At 43.7% G+C, this 25,852-nt stretch overlaps 1 protein-coding gene across 1 annotated transcript in view; it reads left to right on the top strand.

Annotated features, from left to right (window-relative positions):
• dnah2 (dynein, axonemal, heavy chain 2) overlaps window positions 1–25,852 on the top strand; it is a 503,144-nt gene that overhangs the window by 248,842 nt on the left and 228,450 nt on the right. The window contains exons 44-47 of the mRNA XM_063048700.1: window positions 11,815–11,951; window positions 12,995–13,132; window positions 17,211–17,369; window positions 23,103–23,255. Of these exons, the coding sequence (XP_062904770.1) occupies window positions 11,815–11,951; window positions 12,995–13,132; window positions 17,211–17,369; window positions 23,103–23,255 (587 nt within the window). The remainder of the gene's footprint in view (window positions 1–11,814; window positions 11,952–12,994; window positions 13,133–17,210; window positions 17,370–23,102; window positions 23,256–25,852) is intronic.

Here is a 25,852-nt window from a genome sequence, read left to right as displayed (position 1 = left end):
GCCCCACCTACAGTCCAACCCTCCCTTATTGATCTCTCTCTGATACACAGCCCCTCCTCCATGCTCCCTCAAGCTTGCTTTGGGACAGAACAACCCCTCAGTGCAATACAGGGCTTCCTCAGATTTAGCCTGGGTTTTGTGGGTGATATGTGGGGTGGGTCTGGGACACCCCAAAAAGCAAAAAGTATCAAATACTGGTCTTAAGGTGTTGTACTTAAATGCACGCAGCATAAGGAATAAGGTGGATGATCTTGTTGTACAGCTACAGATTGGCAGGTATGATATTGTGGCCATCACTGAGACATGGCTAAAGGATGCATGTCTCTGGGAGCTGAACGTCCAAGGATACACGGTGTATCAGAAGGATAGGAAGGTAGGCAGAGGGGGAGGCGTGGCTTTATTGGTAAGAAATGATATTAAATCATTAGAAAGAGGTGATATAGGATTGGAAGGTGCAGAATCTTTATGGGTTGAGTTAAGAAATAGCAGGGGTAAAAGGACCCTGATGGCAGTTATTTATAGGCCTCCAAACAGCTGCAGGGATGTGGACTACAAATTACAACTGGAAATAGAAAAGGCTTGTCAGAAGGGCAGTGTTATGATAATTGTGGGGGATTACAACATGCGAGTGGATTGGGAAAATCAGGTCGGCACTGGATCTCAAGAGAGAGAATTTGTAGATGTCTGCGAGATGGCTTTTTAGAACAGCTTGTTGTTGAGCCTACTAGGGGATCGGCTGTACTGGATTGGGTATTGTGTAATGAACCGGAGGTGATTGGAGAGATTGAGGTGAAGGAACCCTTAGGAGGCAGTGATCATAACATAATTGAGTTCACTGTGAAATTAGAAAAAGAGAAGCCGAAATCTGATGTGTCGGTATTTCAGTGGAGTAAAGGAAATTACAGTGGCATGAGAGAGGAACTGGCCAAAGTTGACTGGAAACAGACACTGGTGGGAAAGACAGCAGAGCAGCAGTGGCTGGAGTTTATGCGAGAAATGAGGAATGTGCAAGACAGGTATATTCCAAAAAAGAAGAGATTTTCGAGTGGAAAAAGGATGCAACCGTGGTTGACAAGAGAAGTCAAAGCCAAAGTTAAAGCAAAAGAGAGGGCATACAAGGAAGCAAAAATTAGTGGGAAGAGAGAGGATTGGGAGGTTTTTAAAACCTTACAAAAGGAAACCAAGAAGGTCATTAAGAGAGAAAAGATTAACTATGAAAGGAAGCTAGCAAATGATATCAAAGAGGATACTAAAAGCTTTTTCAAGTATATAAAGATTTAAAAGACAGGTGAGAGTAGATATAGGACCGATAGAAAATGATGCTGGAGAAATTGTAATGGGAGATGAGGAGATGGCAGAGGAACTGAACAAGTATTTTGCATCAGTCTTCACTGAGGAAGACAGCAGTATACTGGACACTCAAGGGTGGCAGAGAAGAGAAGTGTGCGCTGTCACAATTATGACAGAGAAAGTACTCAGGAAGCTGAATAGGCTAAATGTAGATAAATCTCCTGGACCAGATGGAATGCACCCTCGTGTTCTGAAGAAAGTAGCTGTGGAGATTGTGGAGACATTAGCGATGATCTTTCAAAAGTCAATAGATTCTGGCATGGTTCCGGAGGACTGGAAGATTGCAAATGTCACTCCGCTATTTAAGAAGGGGGCAAGGAAGCAAAAAGGAAATGACATCCGTGGTTGGGAAGTTGTTGGAGTCGATTGTCAAGGATGAGGTTACAGAGTACCTGGAGGCATATGACAAGGTAGGCAGAACTCAGCATGGATTCCTTAAAGGAAAATCCTGCCTGACAAACCTATTACAATTTTTTTGAGGAAATTACCAGTAGGCTAGACAAGGGAGGTGTAGTGGATGTTGTATATTTGGATTTTCAGAAGGCCTTTGACAAGGTGCCACACATGAGGCTACTTAACAAGATAAGAGCCCATGGAATTACGGGAAAGTTACATACGTGGATAGAGCATTGGCTGATTGGCAGGAAACAGAGAGTGGGAATAAAGGGATCCTATTCTGGTTGGCTGCCGGTTACCAGTGGTGTTCCGCAGGGATCAGTGTTGGGGCCACTTCTTTTTACATTGTACATCAACGATTTAGATTATGGAATAGATGGCTTTGTGGCTAAGTTTGCTGATGATACGAAGATAGGTGGAGAGGCCGGTAGTGCTGAGGAAACGGAGAGTCTGCAGAGAGACTTGGATAGATTGGAAGAATGGGCAGAGAAGTGACAAGTGAAGTACAATGTTGGAAAGTGTATGGTTATGCACTTTGGAAGAAAAAATAAACGGGCAGACTATTATTTAAATGGGGAAAGAATTCAAAGTTCTGAGATGCAACGGGACTTGGGAGTCCTCGTACAGGATACCCTTAAAGTTAACCTCCAGGTTGAGTCAGTAGTGAAGAAGGTGAATGCAATGTTGGCATTCATTTCTAGAGGAATAGAGTATAGGAGCAGGGATGTGATGTTGAGGCTCTATAAGGCACTGGTGAGACCTCACTTGGAGTACTGTGGGCAGTTTTGGTCTCCTTATTTAAGAAAGGATGTGCTGACGTTGGAGAGGGTACAGAGAAAATTCACTAGAATGATTCCGGGAATGAGAGGGTTAACATATGAGGAACGTTTGTCCGCTCTTGGACTGTATTCCTTGGAGTTTAGAAGAATGAGGGGAGACCTCACAGAAACATTTTGAATGTTAAAAGGCATGAACAGAGTGGATGTGGCAAAGTTGTTTCCCATGATGGGGGAGTCTAGTACGAGAGGGCATGACTTAAGGATTGAAGGGCGCCCTTTCAGAACAGAAATGCGAAGAAATTTTTTTAGTCAGAGGGTGGTGAATCTATGGAATTTGTTGCCACGGGCAGCAGTGGAGGACAAGTCATTGGGTGTATTTAAGGCAGAGATTGATAGGTATCTGAGTAGCCAGGGCATCAAAGGTTATGGTGAGAAGGCAGGGGAGTGGGACTAAATAGGAGAAAATGGATCAGCTCATGATAAAATGGCAGAGCAGACTCGATGGGCCGAATGGCCTACTTCTGCTCCTTTGTCTTATGGTCTTATGGTCTTATATGAGGCCCCACTAACACAGGCTGTGAAATTGATTAAGGGAGAGTTCAATTCCAAAGGGTGCAGAGGATTGTGATTTGTTCCAAATGGATTAGCTGCTTGTTTCAGTGTTGTGTGTCTGGGGCACCTTGTCATTGAACGCCCCTATAGCTCACACAGATGTGCAGAGCAACTCTGAAGTGGTTAATCTCTGCTATTTGATAAAATCATCTGTAGCTGGTAAACAATGCATTATTTATTTAATTTCCAGGTTAAGCTGTATTGCACCATTTCTCATTTACCTTGCCGCTGACTCGGTCGGTTGGCCATCAGTTTAATTTTGGCTCTCCACAGTACCTGGTGGCAGCTCAGAATGAGAGAAACCATGCAGCTAGCCCAGAGGATTCAATGAATGAATTTCTCCCTCCACCTGTTTATGTGATTTTAGGATAATTTGTATTGCTTAATAATTTATTTTCATGTCTGCCTCCTATGGTTGTGACCTGGTTTAATTTTGCAGATGTTGCTCAGTGTTGGGCCATTCCTGTAGCTGATACAGGTCATCATTTAACCTTCCCCAGCAGGTTGGGTGTCTCCATTTATTTATTTTATTTTCATATCCAACACTATGCTCAGTGTAATTGTTCTTCAATGACTGTTTGATCTAATTTCAAGAGGACTAAAATATAAAAGCAAGGATATAATGCTGAGTCTTTAAGGCATTGGCCAGACTACATTTGAAGTATTGCAAGGCGTTTTGAATTGAATTGAATGATCTTATTGTCATTACAGTAATGCACAGTGCCGTTAGTGCAAGTATTAGAGTCCTTGTGTCTGCATGTGTGAGCTCACAGTTTCAGTCATTGTTCTGTGGGAGTGGTGTGATGGAGGCCACAGCTCTAGGACAGAAGCTGTTCCTTAGTCTATTTTTTCTGGTTTTTAATGTCCTGAACCTTTTGCTGGACGGCAGTGGGTCAAACAGGGAGTGGCCGGGGTGTGTGGTATCTCTGGTTATGCTGATCGCTTTCCTCCTTTGTCTGCTGGAATAGATGGTGTCCAGTCCTGGGAGCTCCACCCTGACAATCCGCTGGGCCGCCTTCACCACGCGATGCAGGTCTTGTCGCTCAGCGGCTGTGCAGCTGGCATACCACACTGTGGCGCTGTTGGTCAGGATGGTTTCAATTGTGCTTCCTTAGAAGTTAAGCAACAGCTTTTGTGGGAGTTTGGCGTGTTTCAGCTTTCTGAGTCCCTTATCTTAGAAAGAATGTGCTAGCATTGGAGAACGTCTAGAAGAGGTTCATAAAAATTATTCTGGTAATGGAAGGGTTAACATATGAGGAGTGTTTGATGGCTCTGGGCCTGTATTCTCTGAAGTTTGGAAGAATGAGGGAGACCTCATTGAAACCTATCAAATATTGAAAGGCCTAGAGAAAGTGCAAATGGAGAGAATATTTACAGACTAGGATCAAAGGGCACAGCCTCAGAATAGAAGGACTTCCTTTGAGAACAGAGATGAGGAGGAATTCCCTTAGCCAGGGTGTGGTGAACCTGTGGAATTCAGTGCCACAGATGGCTGTGGAGGCCAAGTCATTGGGTGTACTTAAAGCGGAGTGGATAGTTCTTGATTAGTAAGGGTGTTAAAGGTTATAGGGAGAAAGCAGGAGAATGTGGATGAGAGGTAAAATAAACCAGCAATGATGGAGCAACTCAATGGGCCGAATGGCTGCATTCTGTTCCTATATCTTATGGTCTTATGGTTTCTTTAAGCAGACTGATTTGATCATAAGCCAAAAGGGAATATGATAATTATTATAGCTCAGGACGAGGACATTGTACCTCTCCTTGCCTGTATCAGCTTTGTGAAAGAATCCTCTAACTGGTGCAATCACTGGAAATGTTTCACCTTCAAGTATTTAATTGACTCTTTGGCACAAAATCAGTTCCATTTATAGAGCATATCCAGTCGAGTAAACACATTCCCTTCAAAATCATTGACAATGTTGACCTGCAGAAAGAAGAAAATTATAGTGTTGGTGACTGGGAACATGGTTGTGAGAGAGGCTCTAAGGAGCATCTTAAAACACGAGAGACCGAGTGGTTTGGGAAGGGCTGGAGGAATGCAGGGCCCAAGATACACAGAGCTGCATGATTAAGTTCAGGGTGATGAAGCGACCAGAGCTCTCAGAAGGTTGTAACCCTAAATTCAAATCCAGTTCAGTTTATTGTCACATGCACTAGTACAGTGAGATACAGGTACAAATGAAAAACTTGCTTGCAGCAGCATCATAGGTTCAGAGAGGGAAAGAGAACGATGAAAATAATTTTAAAGATACATTACACCAGCAAAGTTAAATATCATGGTTAGACTAGCAGATGTTTCCAGTTGTAGCTTTAAAACCACGCAGTGAAAACTTAAAATAAGAAGCAATTTTGTCTCAAATTTTGATGAAACTATGAGGGGAGGTTTAGGAGGTTTTGTTCATTGGGGTTTAGCAGAATGAGAGTTGATCTTATAGAGACAGATGTCATTCTGAAAGGGATTGAGAGGAAAGGTACAGCACAGAAACAGGCCCACTGTATATGTGCTTATCACCAGTTTAAACCAACCCCATCTGCCTGCACATGGTCCATATCAGTCCATTCCCTGTCTGTCTAAACGTATCTTAAACATTGCTCTCATTTCTGCTTCCAACACCTCCCCTGGCTGGCAAAGTGTTCCAGGCACCTGTACTCACTGTGAAAGGAACTTTGCCTCATAACTCTCCTTTAACCTTTTCCCCTGTCACCTTAAACCTATGCAGCACAGTAGTGTAACGCTTTACAACACCAGTGATCAGGGCACAATTCCCATCCTGTCTGTAAGGAGTTTGTACATTAGAAACATAGAAAACTTACAGCACAATACAGGCTCTTCGGCCCACAAAGCTGTCCCTACCTTAGGCTTTACTCATAGCCCTCTATTTTTCTAAACTCCATGTAGCCATCCAGGAGTCTCTTAAAAGACCCTATCGTTTCTGCCTCTACCACCGCCGCCAGCAGCCCATTCCACAAACTCACCACTCTCTGCTCCTGACATCTCCTCTGTACCTACTTCCAAGCACCTTAAAACTATGCCCTCTCTTGCTAGCCATTTCAACCCTGGGGAAAAGCCTCTGACTATCCACACGATCAATGCCTCTCATTATCTTGTCACCTCTGTCAAGTCACCTCACATTCTCTCCATGATTGTGTGGCTTTCCTCTGGGTGTTCTTTACAAACAGCAATGCAAATCGAACCCAGATTAATGGCGCTGTAATAGTGTTACACTAACCACTATGCTTCCTTAATCACTCTGTGGAATTGTTATGGGACAAGTTCACATTCTTAGTGTGGGAATTATCACAGTCAACGTACTGTTGTTTTGGAGGAGTTTTGTAGCAGCAAATTCCCTGTCTCTCTTTAAAAGAAATGAGTGGTTCCTCAGTGATATTCTCTGCCAACCTTGGGGCAAGACCTAGGAACAAAAACACAACAATTTTATGAGGATAGGTTAAAACAGCTAGGGCTTTTCTCCTTGGAGTGAAGGCAGATGAGAGGTGACATGAGAGAGATGTACAAGGTGTAAGAGACATAGATTGAGTGGACAGCCAGAGACTTTTTCACAGAAGTGGCTAATATCAGGGGACATAATTTTAAGGTGATTGGATGAAATTATAGAAGGTATGCCAGAGGCAACACACACAAAATGCTGGAGGAACTCAGCAGACTAGGCAGCATCTATTGAAAAGAGTACAGTTGACGTTTCAGGCCGAAACCCTTTGGCAGGGCTGGAGAAAAAAAGTTGAGAAATAGATTTAAAAGCTGGGGGGAGGGAAGAGAGAAGCACAAGGTGATAGGTGAAACCTGAAGGGGAAGGGATGAAGTAAAGAGTTGATTGGCGAAGGAGATACAGGGCTTGAGAAGCGGTGAGTCTAATAGAAGAGTACAGAAGGCCATGGAAAAAGAAAAGGGGGGAGTAGCACCATGGGAGGTGATGGGCAGGCAAGGAGAAAAGGTGAGAGAGGGTAAGGGGGATGGGGAATGGTGAAGGAGTTACCGGAAGTTCGAGAAATTGATGTTCATGCCATCAGGTTGGAGGCTACACAGATTGACTATAAGATGTTGTTCCTGCAACCTTAGTATGGCCTCATTATGACAGTGGAGGTGGCCTTGGATAGACATATCAGAATAGGAATGGGAATTGGAATTGAAATGGGTGGCCACTGGGAGATCCCGCTTTTTCTGGCAGATGGAGTGTAGGTGCTCAGCGAAACAGTTTCCTGATCTGCGTTGGGTCTCCCAGGTGCTCAGCAAAGCAGTCTCCCAGTCTACAGTCCTTCCAGGTGAGGCAACATCTAACCCAACGGGCTCACAGGTGAAGTGATGCCTCACCTGGAAGGACTGTTTGGCGCCATGAATAGTAGTGAGGGAGAAAGTATTGGGGCAAGCGTAGGATTAGTTCTGCCTGTTACCCGACATAGATTGCTGAGCACCTATGCCTCCCAGCAGTGAGGATAGGAATGGAATGAGGTAGTGGATAAATGCATGGCTGAAGAATTGGAACTGGGGGGAGGGGGCAGGGATTCAGATTTCTGGATTATTGGGACCTCTTCTGGGGCAGGTGTGACCTGTACAAAAGGGACGGGTTGCACCTGAATCCAGGGGGGAACAATATATTGTGGCATGTTTGTGAGAGCTGTTGGGAGTGTTTTAAACTAATATGGCAGGGGAATGGGAACCAGTATGATAGAGCTGAGAATGAGCCAGCAGGTTTACAAGTAGGTGATGGGTGTAACATGAATGTAAGGAAGGACAAGCCAATGATTGAGTACAAATGCAAACAGAGCAAAGAGTGAAATTGTACCACTGAGGCAAAATTCATAGGGGCAAAGAATGCAGGACTGAAGGTGGTGTATTTAAATGTGTGTAGCATTCAGGATAAGGTGGATGAACTTGTGGCGCAATTAGAGATTGGTCGGTGTGACATTGTAGGAATCACTGAGTTGCGGCTGAAAGTAGGTCATAGTTGAATTTAACATCAAAGGATATACCTTGCATTGAAAGGACAGACAGGAAGGCATAGGCGGTGGTGTGGCTCCATTGGTAAAAGAAGGAATTCCATCTTTAGAAAGAGTTGACACAGGGCCAGAGAATGTTGAATCTTTGTGGGTGCAGTTAAGAAACTGCAAGGGTAAAAACAACCATAATGGGAATCATATAAAGGCCTCCATATCATAGCCAAGATGTAGGGTTGAGATTGCAAAGGGAGCTGGAAAAGGAATGTAATAAGGGTAATGTCACAATTGTAATGAGTGACTTCAATATGCAAGGAGATTGGAAAAATCATGTTGGTGTCAGATTGTAAGAGGGAATTTGTTGAATGCCCATGAGATGGCTTTTTAGAGCAGCTTGTGCTCAAGCCTACTTGGAGAAAGGCTATGTTAGGTGAAATAACCCAGATTTTATTAGGGAGCTTAATGTAAAGTAACCCTTAGGAGGCAGTGATGATAATATGATTGAATTCATACTTGAGAGGGAGCAGCATAACTCACAAGTATCAGTATCGCAATGGAATAAAGGGAATTGCAGAGGCATGAGAGAGGATCTTGCCCAGGTAGATTGGAGGAGGATACTTGCGAGGATGTTGGTAAAACAGAGGTGGCAGTAGTTTCTGAGAATAGTTCATAAGGCTCAAAATAGATATGTCCTACAGAAGAAGTAGTTCTCAAATGGCAGGGGTAGGCATTCGAGGCTGACAAGTTGAAGTTAAGGACTGCATAAAAGCCAAGGAAAGGGCATATAAGGTAGCAAAAATGAATAGAAGTTGAATGATTGGGAAGCTTTTAAAATTCGACAAAAGGCAACTAAAAAACTATAAGGGAAAAGGTTAAATATGAGGGCAAACTAGCCAATAATATAAAGCAGAATACTAAAAATTTTCAGTTATATAAAGAATAAAAGGGAGGAGAGAATTGATATTGGACCACTGGAAAATGCTGCTGGTGAGGTAGTAATAGGGAACAAAGAAATGGTGGATGAACTTAATATGTACTTTGCTTCAGTCTTCACTGTGGAAGACACTAGCTGTATGCCAGAGGTCCGTGAGTGTCAGGGAGCAGAAGTGAATGGCATTGCAATTACAAAGGAAAAAGTGCTAGGCAAGCTGAAAAGTCTTAAGGTGGATAAGTCACCTGGACCAGATGGACTACATCCCAGAGTCCTGAAAGAGGTTACTGAAGTGATAACGGATACATTGGTCATGATCTTTCAAGAATCACTTGATTCTGGCATGATCCCTGAGGACTAGAAAATTGCAAATGTCTCTCCACTCTTTAAGAAGGGAGGAAGACAAAAGAGAGGAAATTATAAGCCAGTTAACCTAACCTCAGTGGTTGGGAAAGTGTTGGAAGTCCATTATTAAGGATGAGGTTTCGGGGTACTTGGAGGCTGATGATAAAATAAGTCATAGTCTGCATCGTTTCTGTGAAGTGAAGTCTTGCCTGACAGAACTGTTGGAGTTCTTCGAAGAAGTAACAAGCAGGGTGGACAAAGGAGAGGCAGTGGATATCATTTACTTGGATTTTCAGAAGGCATTTGATAAAGTGCCTCACAAGAGGCTGCTTAACAAAATAAAATCCTATGATGTTACAGGAAAGATATTGGCATGGATAAGGGACTGGCTGTTAGGCAGGAGGAAGTGAGTGGGAATAATGCGGGCCTTTTCTGGTTGGGTGCCAGTGACCAGTTGTGTTCCTCTGGGGTCAGTGTTGAAACCACTACTTCAAATTTTTTTTTTCAATGATTTAGATAGTGGAATTGAGTGCTTTCTGACAAAGTTTGCGAATGATAGGAAGACAGGTGGAGGGGTAAGTAGTGCTGAGGAAGCTATATGATTGCAGCAGGACTTACATAAGTTGGAAGAATGGGCAAAAAAGTGGCAGCTGGAATGCAGTGTTGGGAAATGTATGATACAGTAATGCATTTTGGTAAAAGGAACAATAGTGCAGACTATTATCTAAATGGAAAGAAAATTCAAACATTCAAAAAATTCAAATTCAAAATGCAAAGGGACTTAGGAGTCCTCGTGCAAGACTCCCAGACGGTTAATTGACAGGTTGAGTTTGTGGTAAAAAAAAAGGGCAAATGTAATGTTGGCATTTATTTTGAGGGGAATAGAATATAAAAACAAGGAGATAATGCTGAGCCTTTATAAGACACTTGTCAGGCTGCACTTGGAGTATTGTCAACAGCACTGGGCCCTGTATCTCAGAAAGGATATATTATCATTGGAGAGAGTCCAGAGGAGGTTTACGAAGATGGTTCCAGGAATTAAATGGTTAACGTATAAGGAGCATTTGGCAGCTTTGGGCCTGTACTCACTGGAATTTAGAAGAATGTGTGGGGGATCTCATTGCAACCTACCAAATATTGAAAGGAGTAGATAAGGTGGATGTGGAGATAATGTTTCATCTGGTGGGGGTATCCAGAACTAGAGGGGCAAATTGTGGGGCAACCTTTGAGAACAGAAGTAAGGAGGAATTTTTTTTAGCTAAAGAGTGGTGAATCTGTGGAATGCTCTGCCAAAGACTGTGGTGGAGGCCAAGTCTGTGGGTATATTTAAAGTGGAAGTTGATAGATTCCTGACTGGTTGGGGCATCAAGGGATATTGTGAGAGGGCAGGTGTATGGGCTTGAATGAGATTCGGGATCAGCCATGATGGAATGGTGGACCAGACGTGATGGGCTGAATCGCATAATTCTGCTCCTGCCTTATGGTTGCAAACGATGCATTTTACTGTATGTTTCGATGCTTCGATTTACATGTGACAAAAAAGCTAATCTTTCTCTTTATATGCCTCTAGTGTTTGAGAGAAAGTCTCTAACTATCTAAAGTTGCTGGAGAACAGGTTGAAGACACTAGAAACTGGGGTAACTGTCTTGAACAAAGGTTAGCCTAGTTAGGACAGGGATGCAGAAGAATTTCTGTTTATTCCCCTCCTTGACTTGCTGAGTTCCTGTAGCATTTTGTGTGTGTTGCTCTAGATTTCTAGCATCAGCACGATTCTTTGTGGACCTGGTTACAACACTGCAGCCAATGTTTTTATGCAGGAAGATGGAAATAGAAACCAAGTGATCTACTATGCCCTTAAGGAAGGTTGTGAGATCAGTACAGCACAGTACAGGTTCCTTGGCTCACAAAGTTGTGCCGACCTTTTAACCTGCACTTTGTTCAATCTAACCGTATCCTCCCACATAACCCTCCAATTTTCTATCTTCCATGTGTCTAAGAAGAAGCAGTGAATTTATCCACTTCTACCAACACCCCAGCAGCAAGTTCCACACACACACCAGAGAAAACTTGTCTCTGACATCCCCTGTATACTTTCCTCCAATTGCCTTTAAATTATGCCCTCTCTTCAACTGCCCCCTCCAGAGAAACGCACTTGCTCAACAACCAGCAAGTGTGCTCAGGACTCAGCCTGAGATCTCTGCACAGCACAAAGATGCAAGGACCCGTGTGGGAAAATGCAGAGGCAGCGGATCGATGAGTACCTTCCAGACTGGGGTCAGGGGTCACCCTGCTGCTATGGATAGTGTGCTTAAGTACAATGTAGAGAGTTATGAATGGCTGATCGTGATAGCTGACCGTCAGATTGATCAAACACAGTGGTCTTATCAATAGTTGTAGCCCTATCCACTGGAGACAAATGTTTGAACAAAACTTTTGATTTACTCACAGATGAGAAACCAGATGAGAAATGGATTGTGTTTGACGGGCCAGTGGACACACTCTGGATTGAGAGCATGAACTCGGTCATGGACGACAACAAAGTGTTGACATTGATCAATGGGGAGCGGATATCGATGCCCGATCAGGTAGGCTCCATCACCAACCTCTTTTGAAGGAAGTGGAGTGCTTGGATCCTTGTCTCTGGACATCCAGAGGGTGGTGTGTCTGGAGTTCAATTCTGCCTTTCCACTCCCATGAGTGCGAAAATCAGATCTCATTCTGACATATTGAAGGTCTGTTCACCAAATCCAGTGGTGAAACGTACTTGAGTAGTTTGAATTAAGTATGTGCATGAACGATAGACAGAGCCCACTGGATCATGCAGTGCCCTGGTGCAGAGATACTGGGGGGAGGGAGTAAACAGAGCAACATGCCCTCAATGTGGCATTGTTTTATTATAATAGTTCATTATGTGCCGTATAGTATGTGGTAGGCAATCATGGTCTTTCCATGACCATGCTTGTACTTGGCAAATTTTTCTACAGAGGTTGTTTGCCATTGCCTTCTGGGCAGCGGCTTTTCAAGACAGTTGATCCCAGCCATTATCAATACTCTTCAGTAATTGTCTGCCTGGTGCCAGTGGTCGCATAACCAGGACTTGTAATATGCACTGGCTGCCAAAATTACCATTCACCACCTGCTCCCATGGCTTAATATGACTCTGATTGGCTGCTAAGCAGGTGCTACACCTTGCCCAAGGGTGACCTGTAGGCTAGCAGAAGGAAGGAGTGTCTCACATCTCCTTTGGTAGAGACATATCTCTACCCCGCCACCCCACTGTGTCAGTATCATATCCTGTCTTACATAACCATACACTTCATACTTTATGTCAGTATTCAGACCATGCCACTCAGGGACTTCTGTTAATAATTATTTTGTGACTGTTCGTGCTGGATCATAACTTTGTGTGTGATGTGCTGTGAATGACTATATGTACTGTGATTTGTACCTTGGTCCCAGAGGAATGATATTTTGTTTAGCTGTATTTATGTGTATAGTTGAATGACAATAAATGAACTTGAATAGCTGAACCTAAGACCTACTGATCTGTGAACCATTTTTCAACCGTACCAGAGGTAATTTGGAACACCCTGGTTCTTTGACAGTGTGCTTTCTCTCTTACTGCCAGGTTTCTTTGCTGTTTGAGGTGGAGAATCTGGCGGTGGCCTCTCCTGCCACAGTTTCGCGCTGTGGGATGGTTTACACTGATTACACTGACCTAGGATGGAAACCATTTGTTGAGTCGTGGTTGAACAAACGGCCCAAGGTACTTGTTAAGATGCTTCGTTGGTAGAAGCCCAAGGTCCACCTGGCTGATCTATTGAATCTTTCACAGACTTGCTCAAGAGCTTTCCTTATTGTGGGTGCGTATATCTATGGACAAGTGTAAGGTTGGGCTTGTCTCTCCACTGGGAACCCTTCCCATCCTCAGCCATGACCTTCCCCTATTCTTCTGAATTCACACTCCTGAACCTGGAATCAATTAAATGCCATTTCAAGTTTGTTGTTTTCAGAAGTGTTGCTGTTGGACTGTAAGATGATGGACTAAAGCACAAACCCAACTTGTTCACTGTGGGAACTCCATCCCACAATGTCGTACATTTGTTGCTAATTGCCTGTGAAGCTGGTCAATCACAGGCAGCCCCTCCCCTTCAAAGCAGTGACTCCCTTGCCCTTGCTGTCAGTGTGCCCACATCTCAAGGATTTAATTTGGAGATCCAGCATGACCTTCCAGCTAAACAAACTCATGCCATTTAATTACCCCTATGTGACTAATTAACCTGCTAACCTGTACGTCTTTGGACTATGGGAGAAAACTGAAGTACCTGGAGGAAATCCACACAGTCATAAGGAGAACATACAAACTCCTGAGAAATGGCAGATGGAGTTTACTTCAGATAAATTCGAGATGTTGCACCTCAGTAGGCCAAATGCAAGAAGACAATACACTGTTAAGGGCAAAATCAGTGTTGCTGAGCAGAGAGATCTTGGGATCCAAGTTCATAGCTCCTTGAAAGTGGCTACACAGGTTAAGTGGTTAAGAAGGCTTATGGAATGCTTGCTTTTATTAGATGAGGCATTGACTTCAAAGGTCAGGAGGTTATGTTGCAACTTCATAAAACTCTGGTTAGGGCCCATCTGGAGTCTTGTGTGCAGTTCTTGTCGACCTAATATAGGAAGGATAATGAGGCTTTAGAGAGGGAGTAGAAGAGGTGTGGTAAACCATACATATGTTATAACTGGGTTAACTGTCTGGACACACCCTTCTGCTGACTGCCCCTGTGGCTCCTCCCACAGAATCCTGAATAAAGGTGTTTTGCCTTGCCCCTCTCCCTCAGTCCGGGGGCAGACACTCAGCATGGAGGTCGTATTGTACAGCGAATAAAAGCCTTTCAGTATTTACCCTACTTCAGTCTTTTGGAGTTATTGAAGGTGCTTCAAGAGGTTGCCTGGTTAAGAGGGCATGTGCTATCATGAGATCTGGATAAACTTGGGTTGATTGTTCTGGAGTGTGAGAAGCTGGAGGAGATCTGATGGAGGTTTACAAGATTATGAGAGTGGAGTGGACAGAGAGTATCTGTTTCCCAGGGTTGAAATAGATAACAGAGAGCATGCTTTGAAGGTGGGGGGGGGGGCAGGTTCAAGGGGAATGTGAGGGGTAAGGTTTTTACTCAGAAGTCTGAAATGCGCTGCCTGGTGTGGTGGTAGAGGCATTTAAGAGATGTTTGGTTGGGCACATGGATGTGAGGAAGATGGAGGGATATGGACCTGGTGTAGGTAGGAGGGATTAGTGTTTGTGTGTGTTTTGATTTGTAGCTAGTTTGTCACACCATTGTGGGCCAGAGGGACTGTTCCTGTTCTATGTTCCTTACAGCTGAGTAGCAGGAATTAAACCTGGATTATTGGCACTATAATAGCATTATACTAACAAGCACGCTTCTTTAATCACTCACCGGAAATACAGTGGGTGAAATTCACACTCATAATATGGAAATTGTCACAGTCAATGTACAGTTGTTTTGGCGGAGTTTTGTAACACAAAACCACGTGTCTCTTTCAAAAGAAATAAATGATTTCTCAGTGATATTTTTAGCCAACTTTGGGGCAAGATCTAGGAACACAAGGTCTTATCAGGGTAGATCGAGAAAATTGTGGCTATTCTCTCTGGAGTGAAGGATGATGACAGGTGATTTGCTAGAGATGTACAGATGATAAGAGGCATGGACTGAGTGGGCAGCTGGAGCCTTTTTCCCAGGGCAGAAATGGCTAATATGAGGGGGCATGATTTTAAGGTGATTGGAGGAAAGTATAGGGAAAGGTAAGTTTTATTTACACAGAGTGGTGGTGTGTGGAACACCCTGTCAGGAGTGGTGGTGGTGGCTGATACACTAGGGACATCTAAGAGACTCTTAGGTAGGCACATGGATGTTAGAAAAATGGGGGCTGTGCAAGAGGGAATAGTTAGATTGATCTCAGAGTAGATTAAAAGGTTGGCACAATATTGTAGGCTGAAGGGCCAGTACTGTGCGACAGTGTTCAATGTTCTTAGGAGTCCTTTGGGCATGTCTGTTCAAGAAAATTGGAGCAGCATGTGGGGAGGGGGAATGAAACTTTTGTTTTATTCTCTTTGCTTCACTTTGCATGAAACCCCCTTCCACTTGTTACATCTCTGGCCTACTGTGTAAGCAATGGCCCTCCTAATGTCAGGAAGGATTGATGTGATTGACACTCCTCCATTTGATAATGTTTCACTTAAGTGGTACTGGGAGAAAATCAGATATGATGTTTTATTCAGTCAATGAATTTATAGAGTACTGGAGGAAGCTGTGTGATCTGTTGTGTCTGTGCTGTTGCACCATCAGTCCAATTTCTCTATTATATGCACATGGCTCTGAAAATTACTTTCACTGAGGTGTCTCCAGTTCCCTTTCGTTTCCATCAGCCACACAGGTGGAAATTCCAGATTGCCACCTCCCTACAATTGTATTCTTTGCATCTGCTCAGCATCTCCTGCCCAGAGGGGAAGCCTTTTAGGACCGAGGTTAGGAAAAACTTCTTCACACAGAGAGTGGTGAATCTGTGGAATTCTCTGCCACAGCAAACTGTTGAGGCCAGTTCATTAGCTATGTTTAAAAGGAAGTTAGATATGGCCCTTGTGGCTACAGGGGTCAGGGGGTATGGAGGGAAGGCTGGGTTCTGAGTTGGATGATCAGCCATGATCATAATAAATGGCGGTGCAGGCTCGAAGGGCCGAATGGCCTACTCCTGCACCTATTTTCTATGTTTCTATCATTGTGAATCTGCGTTCTTGGACCCCTGAGCCATTCATGGGATTAGCCCTCTCTGTCCCTTTTATACACATAGGAAGTGAGTTAGAGGTACCGTTTTAACAATATCCAAATATTAGAATACCTAAACTGAGAAATTACAAATTTTTGCCAAAGGCCACACAGAATCATAGATCTGTTCAGCACAGTACTGGGCCTTTGGCCTACAATGTCATGCTGATCTTTTAACTATTTTAATATCAATCTAGTCCTTTCCTCCCATTTAGGCCTCCATTTTTCTATTATCCATGTGCCTAAGAGTCTCATAAATGCCCCTAATGTTTCTGCCTCTACCACCAACCCTGCCAAGGTACTCCATGCGCCCACCAGTTTGTGTAAAAAACAACCTACCTCTGACATTCCCATCCCCCCTATACTTACCTCTAAACACCTCAAAATTATGCCCTGTTGTTTTAGCCATTTCCACCCTCGGAAACAATTCTCTGGCTATCTACTCTATCAATGCCTCTTATCGTCTTATACACCTCTATCAAGTCATCTCTCATCCTCCTTCACTCCAAACAGAAAAATCCCAGCTCACTCAACCTATCTTCATAAGACATGCTCTCTAATCCAAGCAGCACCCTGGTAAATCTCCTTTGTGCCCTCTCTAAAGCTTCCGCATCCTTCCTGTAATGAGGCAACCCAGAACTGAACACTATGCTCCAAGTGTGGTCTAACCAGGGTTTTATAGAGTTGCAACATGTCCTTGCAGCTGCTGAGCCCAGTCGCCCAACATACCACACACCTGTCGACTTGTGTGATCATTTTGAGGGATCTATGGACATGGACCCCAGGATTCCTCTGTTCCTTACCGTTAAGAATGAAAGTCAACGCACTGTACGCCTCTGTATACATTTGGTAAAGTCTCTTTCCAACTATACACAAGAACAAGATAATGAACCATCTACTTCAGCCTCGGCCTGTGGCCCACAGTGGAGAACAGGCCTTTCTTCACTCTCCGGTCCATCTGCCTTTGTTGCCACTAATGAATCATGTTATCCCTGTGATCCACAGGAGGAGCAGGAACAGCTTCAGGAAATGTTTCAGAAAAGCATGGAAAAAACACTGCGTTTCAAGGCAGAAAATTGTAAGGAACTGATCCCTATTGCTGAACATTCTGGAGTGGTATCTCTGTGCAAGCTCTACGAGACCATGGCTACAGTGGAAAATGGGGTAATTCAGTAACCCAAGGACAATACATGGCAACAGTTGTAGTGATATGTGTTAACGTTATGATTATAATTAGTTTTATTTATCACATCTACGTTGAAACATGCATCATTGACAAACACAATCTGAGGATGTGAGCTGTGTGCACTACAGTTCCCTTGGAGATGTTCACTTGTGTAGTGGGAGAGAGATTTCGAAAGAAGTGTGCAGGGATGTTTGGGACATTCTGTATACCACAGTTCCCTAGGGGACTTTGGATAGTGCATAATTAGACACTTGGCAAGGGCCAATAAAAAGAAGTTAGGTTTAAATGGAGTGGCCATTGTGGGAGTATTAGGGTAGGGAGTTCAGGCTTTGGCTCACAGAGGCTTCAGCAAGGAGGGACAGAGACCATAGGTAGATTTTTCATTTATTTATTTTTTCTTTCTTTCTTTCTTTCTCATTGCACTCCATTTAAACCTAACTTCTTTTTATTGCACAATTAGAGCAGGGAGGATGCCAGGCAGGTTAGTGGAATGCTCCTCTTGCGGGATATGGGAAGGCAGAGAGGCCTCCAGTGTCCCTGACAACTACACCTGCAAGAGGTGGTCAGGTCTCTGGCTCTGAGTCAGATGAAAGGAGGCAAAAGAGCTGAGCTGTAGTGATTGGTTAGGGGAATAGACTGTGGGTTCTGTGGAGGAGAACAAAATTCCTGAATGATGTGTTGGCTCCTGGATTCCAGGGTCAGGGACATCTTGGATTGAGTCAGCAGCATTTTTAAGTGGGAAGATCACCAGCCAGAGGTTGTGGTCCATGTAATACCAATGAATAGCTTATGAAGCTTGATGAGGTCCTGCAAAGCGGGTTCAGATAGTTAGGTGCCAAGTTAAAGGGCATAATCTCCTGGGTTGTGATCTCAGGATTGCTACTGATGCCACGTGCTAGTGAGGCCAGAAATAGGAAGCTCATACAGTTTGACAAGTGGCTAAGTGGGTGGTTCAGGAGGGAGCGCTTCAGATTTTTGGATCATCGGTGGGATGTGTACAGATGGGACAGTTTCTACCTAAACTGGAAGGGGACTAGTATCCTTGCGAGAAGTTTTGCTAGTGCTGCATGAGGGTGGGGGGGGGGGTGGATTAAAGTAGAGTTGCAGGGTATGGGAACCAGAGTGTTAGAGCAGATAGTGGAGTGGTTAAGGGGAAAGATGTTGGTAGGCCTATGAACAAAACCAGGAATCGAAAGGTTGAGCTTGGTGGACTAATGTTCTGAGTTGTTTATATTTGAATGTAATGAGTATTGTGGGAAAGGCAGATAACTTTGGGCATGGATCAGCACTGTAGTCATTAGTGAGATTTGGTTGCTGGTGGGTCAGGACTGGCAGCTCAATATTCCAGGGTGATAGAGTGGGAGGGACTAAAGGGGTAAGGGTGGCACTGGAGAGCTCATCTACTGAGGCTTTACGGGTAGAGGAATATAAAAGGTATGACCTCATTAATGGGGCTATATTACAACCACCCAATAGTCAGTGGGATTTAGTGAAGCAGATTTGTAGAGAGACAGCAGACTATTGCAAGAAACATAAGTCTGTGATAAGAGGTGATTTTAACTTTCCACATTTTGACTAGGGCTGGATGGAATAGGTTGTCAAATATGTTCAGGAAAGTTTCCTTTATCAGTGTATATGGGTCCCAGCTACAGAGTGTGCAATAATGGGTCTTCTGTTAGGGAATGAGACAGGGCAGGTGACAGAAGTTTGTGTAGAGAAACAGTTTGCATCTATTGATCATAATGCCATTACTTTCAGGATAATTATGAAGAAGGATAGGTCTGGTCCTTGGGCTAATATTCTAAATTGGAGGAAGACCAGTATTGATGGTATCAGAAAGGATCTGGCAATTGTGGATTGGGACAGGCTGTTTTCTGGCAAAGGTGTACTTGATAAGTGGGAGGCCTTCAGAAGTGAAATTTTGGGAGACAACAGGTTTAGCAAACCTTAGTTTTCAAAAGTTATTGAGGCCGTAGATATTAATAAGAAAAATGTGCATAGCAGGTATAGGCAGGAAGGAGCAAATGAGGTACTTGAGGAGGTACTTGCAAGAAAACACTTCAGAAGGAAATCAAGAGGGCTAAAAGAAGTCATGAGTTAGCTCTAGTGGATAAGTTGAAGGAGAATCCCAAGATATTAAGAGCAAAAGGATAGCAAGGGACAAAATTGGTCCTCTGGAATTTCAATATGTGGAGCTGAAAGAGTTGGAGGAGATTGCAAATGGATTTTTTGTATCTGTATTTACTTGAGAGATAGATGCATAATGATGAAAAGCAGCAGTGAGTTTATGGACCCTATACAGGTTACAAAGGAGGAGGTTTTTGCTGTCTTGAGACAAATTAGGCTGGATAATCCCCAGGGCCTGATAAGATGTTCCCTCTGACCCTGTGGGACCAGCAGAAATTGCATGAGCCCTAGCAGAGATATTTAAAACATCCTTAGCCAAGGGGGAGGTGTTAGAGGATTGAGGTAGCCAATGCTGTTCCATTGTTTATGAGAGGCTCTAAGAATAATTAATGAAATTATAGGCTGGTGAACCTGACATTAATAATGGGAAAGTTATTGAAAGGCATTATAAGGGATTGGATATAAAAGTATTTGGATAGACAGGTACTGATTAGGGACAGTCAACATGCCTTTGTGCGTGGTAAGTCACGTATAACCAACGATACAGAGTTTCTCGAGGAAGTTACCAGGAAAGTTGGTGAAGGCAATTTCATGTACATGGACTTTAGCAAGGCCTTTGACCATGGGAGGTTGGTCAAGTGGCTTCAGTCACTCGGCTTTCAGGGTGAGGTAATTAATTGGATTAGGCATTGGCTTTGTGTGAGAAACCAGAGAGTGGTTGTAGAGGGTTGCCTCTCTTACTGGAGGCCTGTGACTAGTGAGGTGCCTTGGGGATTGGTGCTGGGTCCATTGCTGGTTGTCATATATGTCAATAGTTTGGATGATAATGTGGTAAACTGGATCAGCAAATTTGTGGACGACACCAAGATTGGGGGTATAGTGGACAGCGAGGAAGACTATCAAAGCCTGCAGTGGGATCTGATAAAATGGACTGAAAATAGCAAATAGAATTTAATGCAGACAAGCATGAGGTGTTGCATTTTGGGAGGACCATCCAGGGTAGGATTTGCATGGTAAGCAGTAAGACATGGTGGAGTATGGTAGAGCAGAGTGATCTGGAAATACAGATCCATAATTCCTTGAAATTGGCGTCACAGATAGATAAGGTCATAAAGAAAGCTTTTGACTCAATGGCCTTCATAAATCAGTGTACTGAGTACAGGAGATGGGATGTTATGTTGATGCTGTGTAAGATGTTGGAGAGGCCTAATTTGCAGAATTATCTGTACATTTAGTCACCTACCTTTAGGACAGAGGTCAATCGGTTTGAAAGAATGCAGAGAAAATTTCCAAGGATATTGACAGGACTTGAGGACCTGGAGTATAGGGAAAGGTTGCATAGGTTAGAACTTTATTCCCTAGAGCATTGGAGAATGAGGGGAGATTTGATAGGGGTTTAGATAGGATAAATGCAAGCAGGGTTTCTCCACTGAGGTGTGAGATTAGAACTAGAGATCATAGTTTAAGGGTGAAAAGTGAAATCTTTGAGAGGAACCTGAGGGGGAACTTCTTCACTTGGAATGTGGTGCAAGAATGGAATTGGCTACCAGTGGAAGTTGTGGATGCGGGTTCAATTACAGCATTTAATAGAAGTTTGGATAAGTACATGGATGGGAAGTGTATGGAGGGCTATGGTCCAAGTGCGGGTCAATGGAACTAGACAGAGTAAGAAAAGCACAGATTGAAAGGGCCAGTTTCTCTGCTGTGGTGCTCTGTAACTCAAAGAAAGTAGCATACCCCAGGGAACCTCACCAGAGAGTTACCAGACATGAAGATATTTGGACAAAAGTTTGCTGAGACCTTTTATTAATGGAGAGTTTTGTGGAAGAAAATGGCCAAAAGGTTACAGGGGGGGATTGCACAGCTCTGGACAAGGCAGCTGAAATCTGAGCTGCTGAAGTTGAGACATTTAATTCAAAGATGTATGAGGCGCCACAGTTGGAGGGACATGAAGAACTCTGGGAGTTATATGGCAGGAGGGTGGAGAAGAAGGGGGTGGGGGCTAGCCCATCAAGGCAATTGGAAACCAGGATGTGAATTTCAGAATAGAGGCAGAATAAGGTGTGATGGATGGACAGGGAACAACAGGGCAGAAACAGACACTGTGACACATCCATTCAATACTGAACTGTTATTTTGCTTATTTGTGGAGTGGGAGGGACAGGAAGTTGAAAGAACAGCCAGAAAAGCTTTGAAATAATCAGGTTTGGAGGCCACAGGAGCATGCAATTGGAGGACCGATGAAGAGTTGGTATTATGAAGTTCACATTACAGTCCAGAGAAGGTTCACTGGAATGATCCCAGCAATTAAATGGTTAACTTATGAGGAGTGTTTGATGGCTACGGGCCTATATTCACTGGAGTTTAAAGGAATGTGGGGAGTCTGATTGAAACCCACTGAATATTGAGAAGCCTGGATGGAATGGACATGAAGTGGATGTTTCCTATGGTGGGGGAGTCTAGGACCAGAGGGCACAGCTTCAGAATAGAGGAACATCCAGTAAGAACAGAAATAATGAGAAATTTCTTTAGCGAGAGGGTAATGAATCTGTGGAAATAATTGCACAGACAATTGTCTATTTAAAGCGGAGGTTGATAGGTTCATAATTTGTAAGGGTATGAAAGGCTATAGGGAGAAGGTGGGAGAATGGGGTTGAGAAGGAATATAGACAGTCATGATCAAGTGGCAGATCAGACACAATGGCCCAAATGGCCTAATTCTGATCCAATGTTTAATGGTCTTATGGGTCCAGTTAGAAGAGATAAGTGTCTGGAAACTCAACTGTGGTTGCAAAGGACAGAGAAGCAATGTACAATCTGTCTCAGATCAGCAGTGAAGCTGGTCTTTAGGTACAGCAGTTCTGTGGTTCTCAATATTTCCTAAAATTTAAAATATGAAGGAAAAAGATGGATATTCCTCTTGCAACACTCACAAACTGCTGAAGGAACTCAGCAGGTCAGACAGCATCTATAGAGGGAATAAATAGTCAACATTTTGGGCTGAGAGCCTTCATCAGGACTGGAAAGAAAGCCTGAATAAGAATGTGCGGGGAGGGGAAGGAGTACAAGCTTTCAGGTGATGGGGAAGGTGGGTTGGTTGGGGAGAGGGGATAAAGTAAAAAGCTGGGAGGTGATAGGTGGAAAAGGCCGAGAGAAAGGGAGTGGGATGGGGGAAGAAATTACCGGAAGTTAGAGAAATTGATGTTTGTGCTATCAGGTTAGAGACTACCCAGATGGAATATGAGGAGTTGCTCCTTCAACTGAGTGTCGCCTCATTGTAGCAGAAGAGGAGGCCAGGGATGGACATGGTTGAATGGGAATGTGAAGTCAAATTGAAAAGTTGGTCAATGAGAAATCCTGCCTTTTGCAGTGGTCAGAGTGAAGGAGCTCGACAAAGTGGTACGACAGTCCACATCAGGTCTCACTGATGTAGAGGTGGCCATTTTGGATACAGCTGGTGAAATGTTGCCTCACCTGGAAGGACTGTTTGGGTCCCCAGACAGTGGAGATGGAGGAGGTGTTGGGGCAATGGTGCTTTGTGTCCCGGCAGAGGCAGATCTCAGTTTGCATGATGTCTTTTTTAGGTGAACCCCGCAGATCCTGATAACTACATGCACATGATTTCCATGGTCTTTCTGTTCAGTTTGATCTGGTCCGTGTGTGCATCAGTGGATGAAGAGGGGAGGAAAAAGATGGACAACTTCTTGCGGGAGATGGACGGCAGCTTCCCCAGCAAGGTGAGATGCTCCCTGGGATGTGTCTCATTAAACTCCAGGGGTGCTCTTTTGTTCCAGTGATCCTTTACGTATACAAAGAGTGAGGGAATGAAACAAAGGAAGGCAACCCGGGAAGATGTTGGAGAATTTCAGAGGCTAGAGCTATGCAGCATCAGATGCTTATGAATTGGGGCGGCATGGTAATGTAGTGGTTAGTACAATGGTATTACAGCACCAGAAATGGGTTCAATTTCTGTTGCTATCTGTGAGAAGTTTGTACATTCTCCCCATGACTCTGTGGGTTTCTTCCGGATGCTCCATTTTCCTTCCACAGTCCAAAAACGTATGGGTTAGTAATTTAATTGTTTACATGGGTGTAATTGAATGGCGTGGATTTGTTGGGTCCACCTGTTGCTGTACAGCCTGTTACTCTGCTGTATCTTGAAATAAAATTTAAAAGGATGTGAGCCATTGGACAAGTTCATGAAGTGCAGAAAATTGTTAGAAAAAGAACAGGTGTAGTGCAGTTAATGGAGAGCTGGTCCAGAGCGAGCTCAGACACAATGAGCTGAATCTCTCCTTTGACAGCACTAATTGTTTAATCAGTCCTAAGGCTGAGGCGCTGTTGTCCCACTTCAGGTGTCTACAGACCACCATTGATCAGTATTAGAGTCAAAGAAACTGGAAGAGATGCAGTCAAGATAGCTAAAGTATATGAGAATCTGTGCACCAGGACAATAATCTGTTCACCAATTTCCAACAACTACAGTGATCTTTATCTCATAGTTCCATTTTTTCTCTCTCAGTTGTTTATTCATTTCCATTAACATCTCTTCAAGCTTTTTTAAGCCTTTACTGCACTCTTGACAGAAACAGAATTGGGCTTATTATCACTGATATATGTCTTGATATTTGTTGCTTTGTGATAGCAGTATCGTGCAAATTTTAAAAAAAATTACCAAAACCTACCACAGAAATATGAAAAATCAGTCAGTAGTGCAAAAACAGAGCGAAATAGTGAGGTAGCACTATTTTTAGCCAGAGGGTGGTGAATCTATGGAATTTGTTGCTACGGGCAGCAGTGGAGGCCAAGTCATTGGGTGTATTTAAGGCAGAGATTGATAGGTATCTGAGTAGCCAGGGCATCAAAGGTTATGGTGAGAAGGCAGGGGAGTGGGACTAAATGGAAGAATGGATCAGCTCATGATAAAATGGCGGAGTAGACTCGATGAGCCGAATGGCCGATTTCTGCTCCTTTGTCTTATGGTCTTATGACCTTATGGTAGCGTTCATGGACTGTTCAGAAATCCGATGGCGGAAGGAAAGAAGCTGTTCCTGAATCATAGTGTGTGGCTTCCCTGATGGTAGTTATGAGAAGAGGGCATGTCCTGGGTGGTGAGAGTCCTTAATGATGGGTGGCCCCAAAAACATGTTCTCCATCATGCCCATGATGGAGCTGGGTGAGTTTACAACCCTCTGCAGCTTTTTCCGATCATTTGCATTGGTACCTCGATACTAGATGGTGATGTAACCAGTCAGAATGCCCTCCATAGTATATCTGTAGAAACTTGGTGACATACCAGAAGTTGCCGCATCAGCACAGAAATCCCACAGGGTTACTGAAGTGGAGGGGTCACGGAGACCGAGGAGGTTATGGAGATGGGAAAATTACACAGACAGGAAGGTTGTGCCTGTGGAGTAACATTTCTACATTCTGTTATTGTTTTACCCTGGGGTGGTTTGCCAATGCTATTGAGGAGGGTTTAAACTAGAATTGCAGGGAGGTGAGAACCAAAGTGAGGAGGCAAGAGGATGGGGAGGTTGGAGCACAAGTATAGACAGCTAGTAGGGAGTTTGTGAGGAAGGATGGACAGATGTTAAAGCAAAGATACACTCGGCCTGATGGTTTGAGATGTGTCTATTTTAATGTAAGAAGTATAATAAACAAGATGGATGAACTTGGAGCGTGGATTGGTACATAGAACAGTGACGTTGTGGCCATTGTGAAGACTTGGATGTCTCAAGAGCAGGAATGGCTGCTGAGATATTTCAAAAAGAACAGTTGGGGGCATGGCATTGCTAATTATGGATAGTGTCACGGCTGCAGAAAAGGTGGAAGTCATGGAGGTCTACTGAGTCAGTGTAGGTGGAAGACAGAAACAGGAAAGGGGCAATAACTTTACTGGGTGTTTTTATAGACCCCACTCAATAGTAACAGGGATATCGAGGAGCAGACAGAGAGGCAGATTATGGAACTGTACAATAATAATAGGGTTGTTGTGATAGGAGATTTTAACTTTCCTGATGTTGATTGGCATCTCCTTGGCACAACGGGTTTAGATGGGGCGGATTTTGTTAGGTATGTTTAGGAAAATTTCCTGGCGCAATATGTAGATAAACCAACTAGATGAGAGGCTGTACTTGATCTGGTATTGGGTAATGAACCTGGTCAGGTGTCAGATCTCTTGGTGGACAGCATTTTAGAGGTAGTGACCACAACTCTATCTCCTTCACCATAGTGCTGGAGAGGAATAGGAGCAGACAATTTGGGAAAACATTTAATCGGGGTAGGGGGAAATATGATGCTATTAGGCAGGAACCTGGGAGCATAAATTGGG

The sequence above is a fragment of the Mobula hypostoma genome, chromosome 5, assembly GCF_963921235.1.
Source record: "Mobula hypostoma chromosome 5, sMobHyp1.1, whole genome shotgun sequence".
In the NCBI taxonomy this organism is placed as follows: Eukaryota; Metazoa; Chordata; class Chondrichthyes; order Myliobatiformes; family Myliobatidae; genus Mobula; species Mobula hypostoma.
The sequence above is the reverse complement of the archived record's forward strand: the minus strand, read 5'-3'. Positions and strand labels throughout refer to the sequence as shown.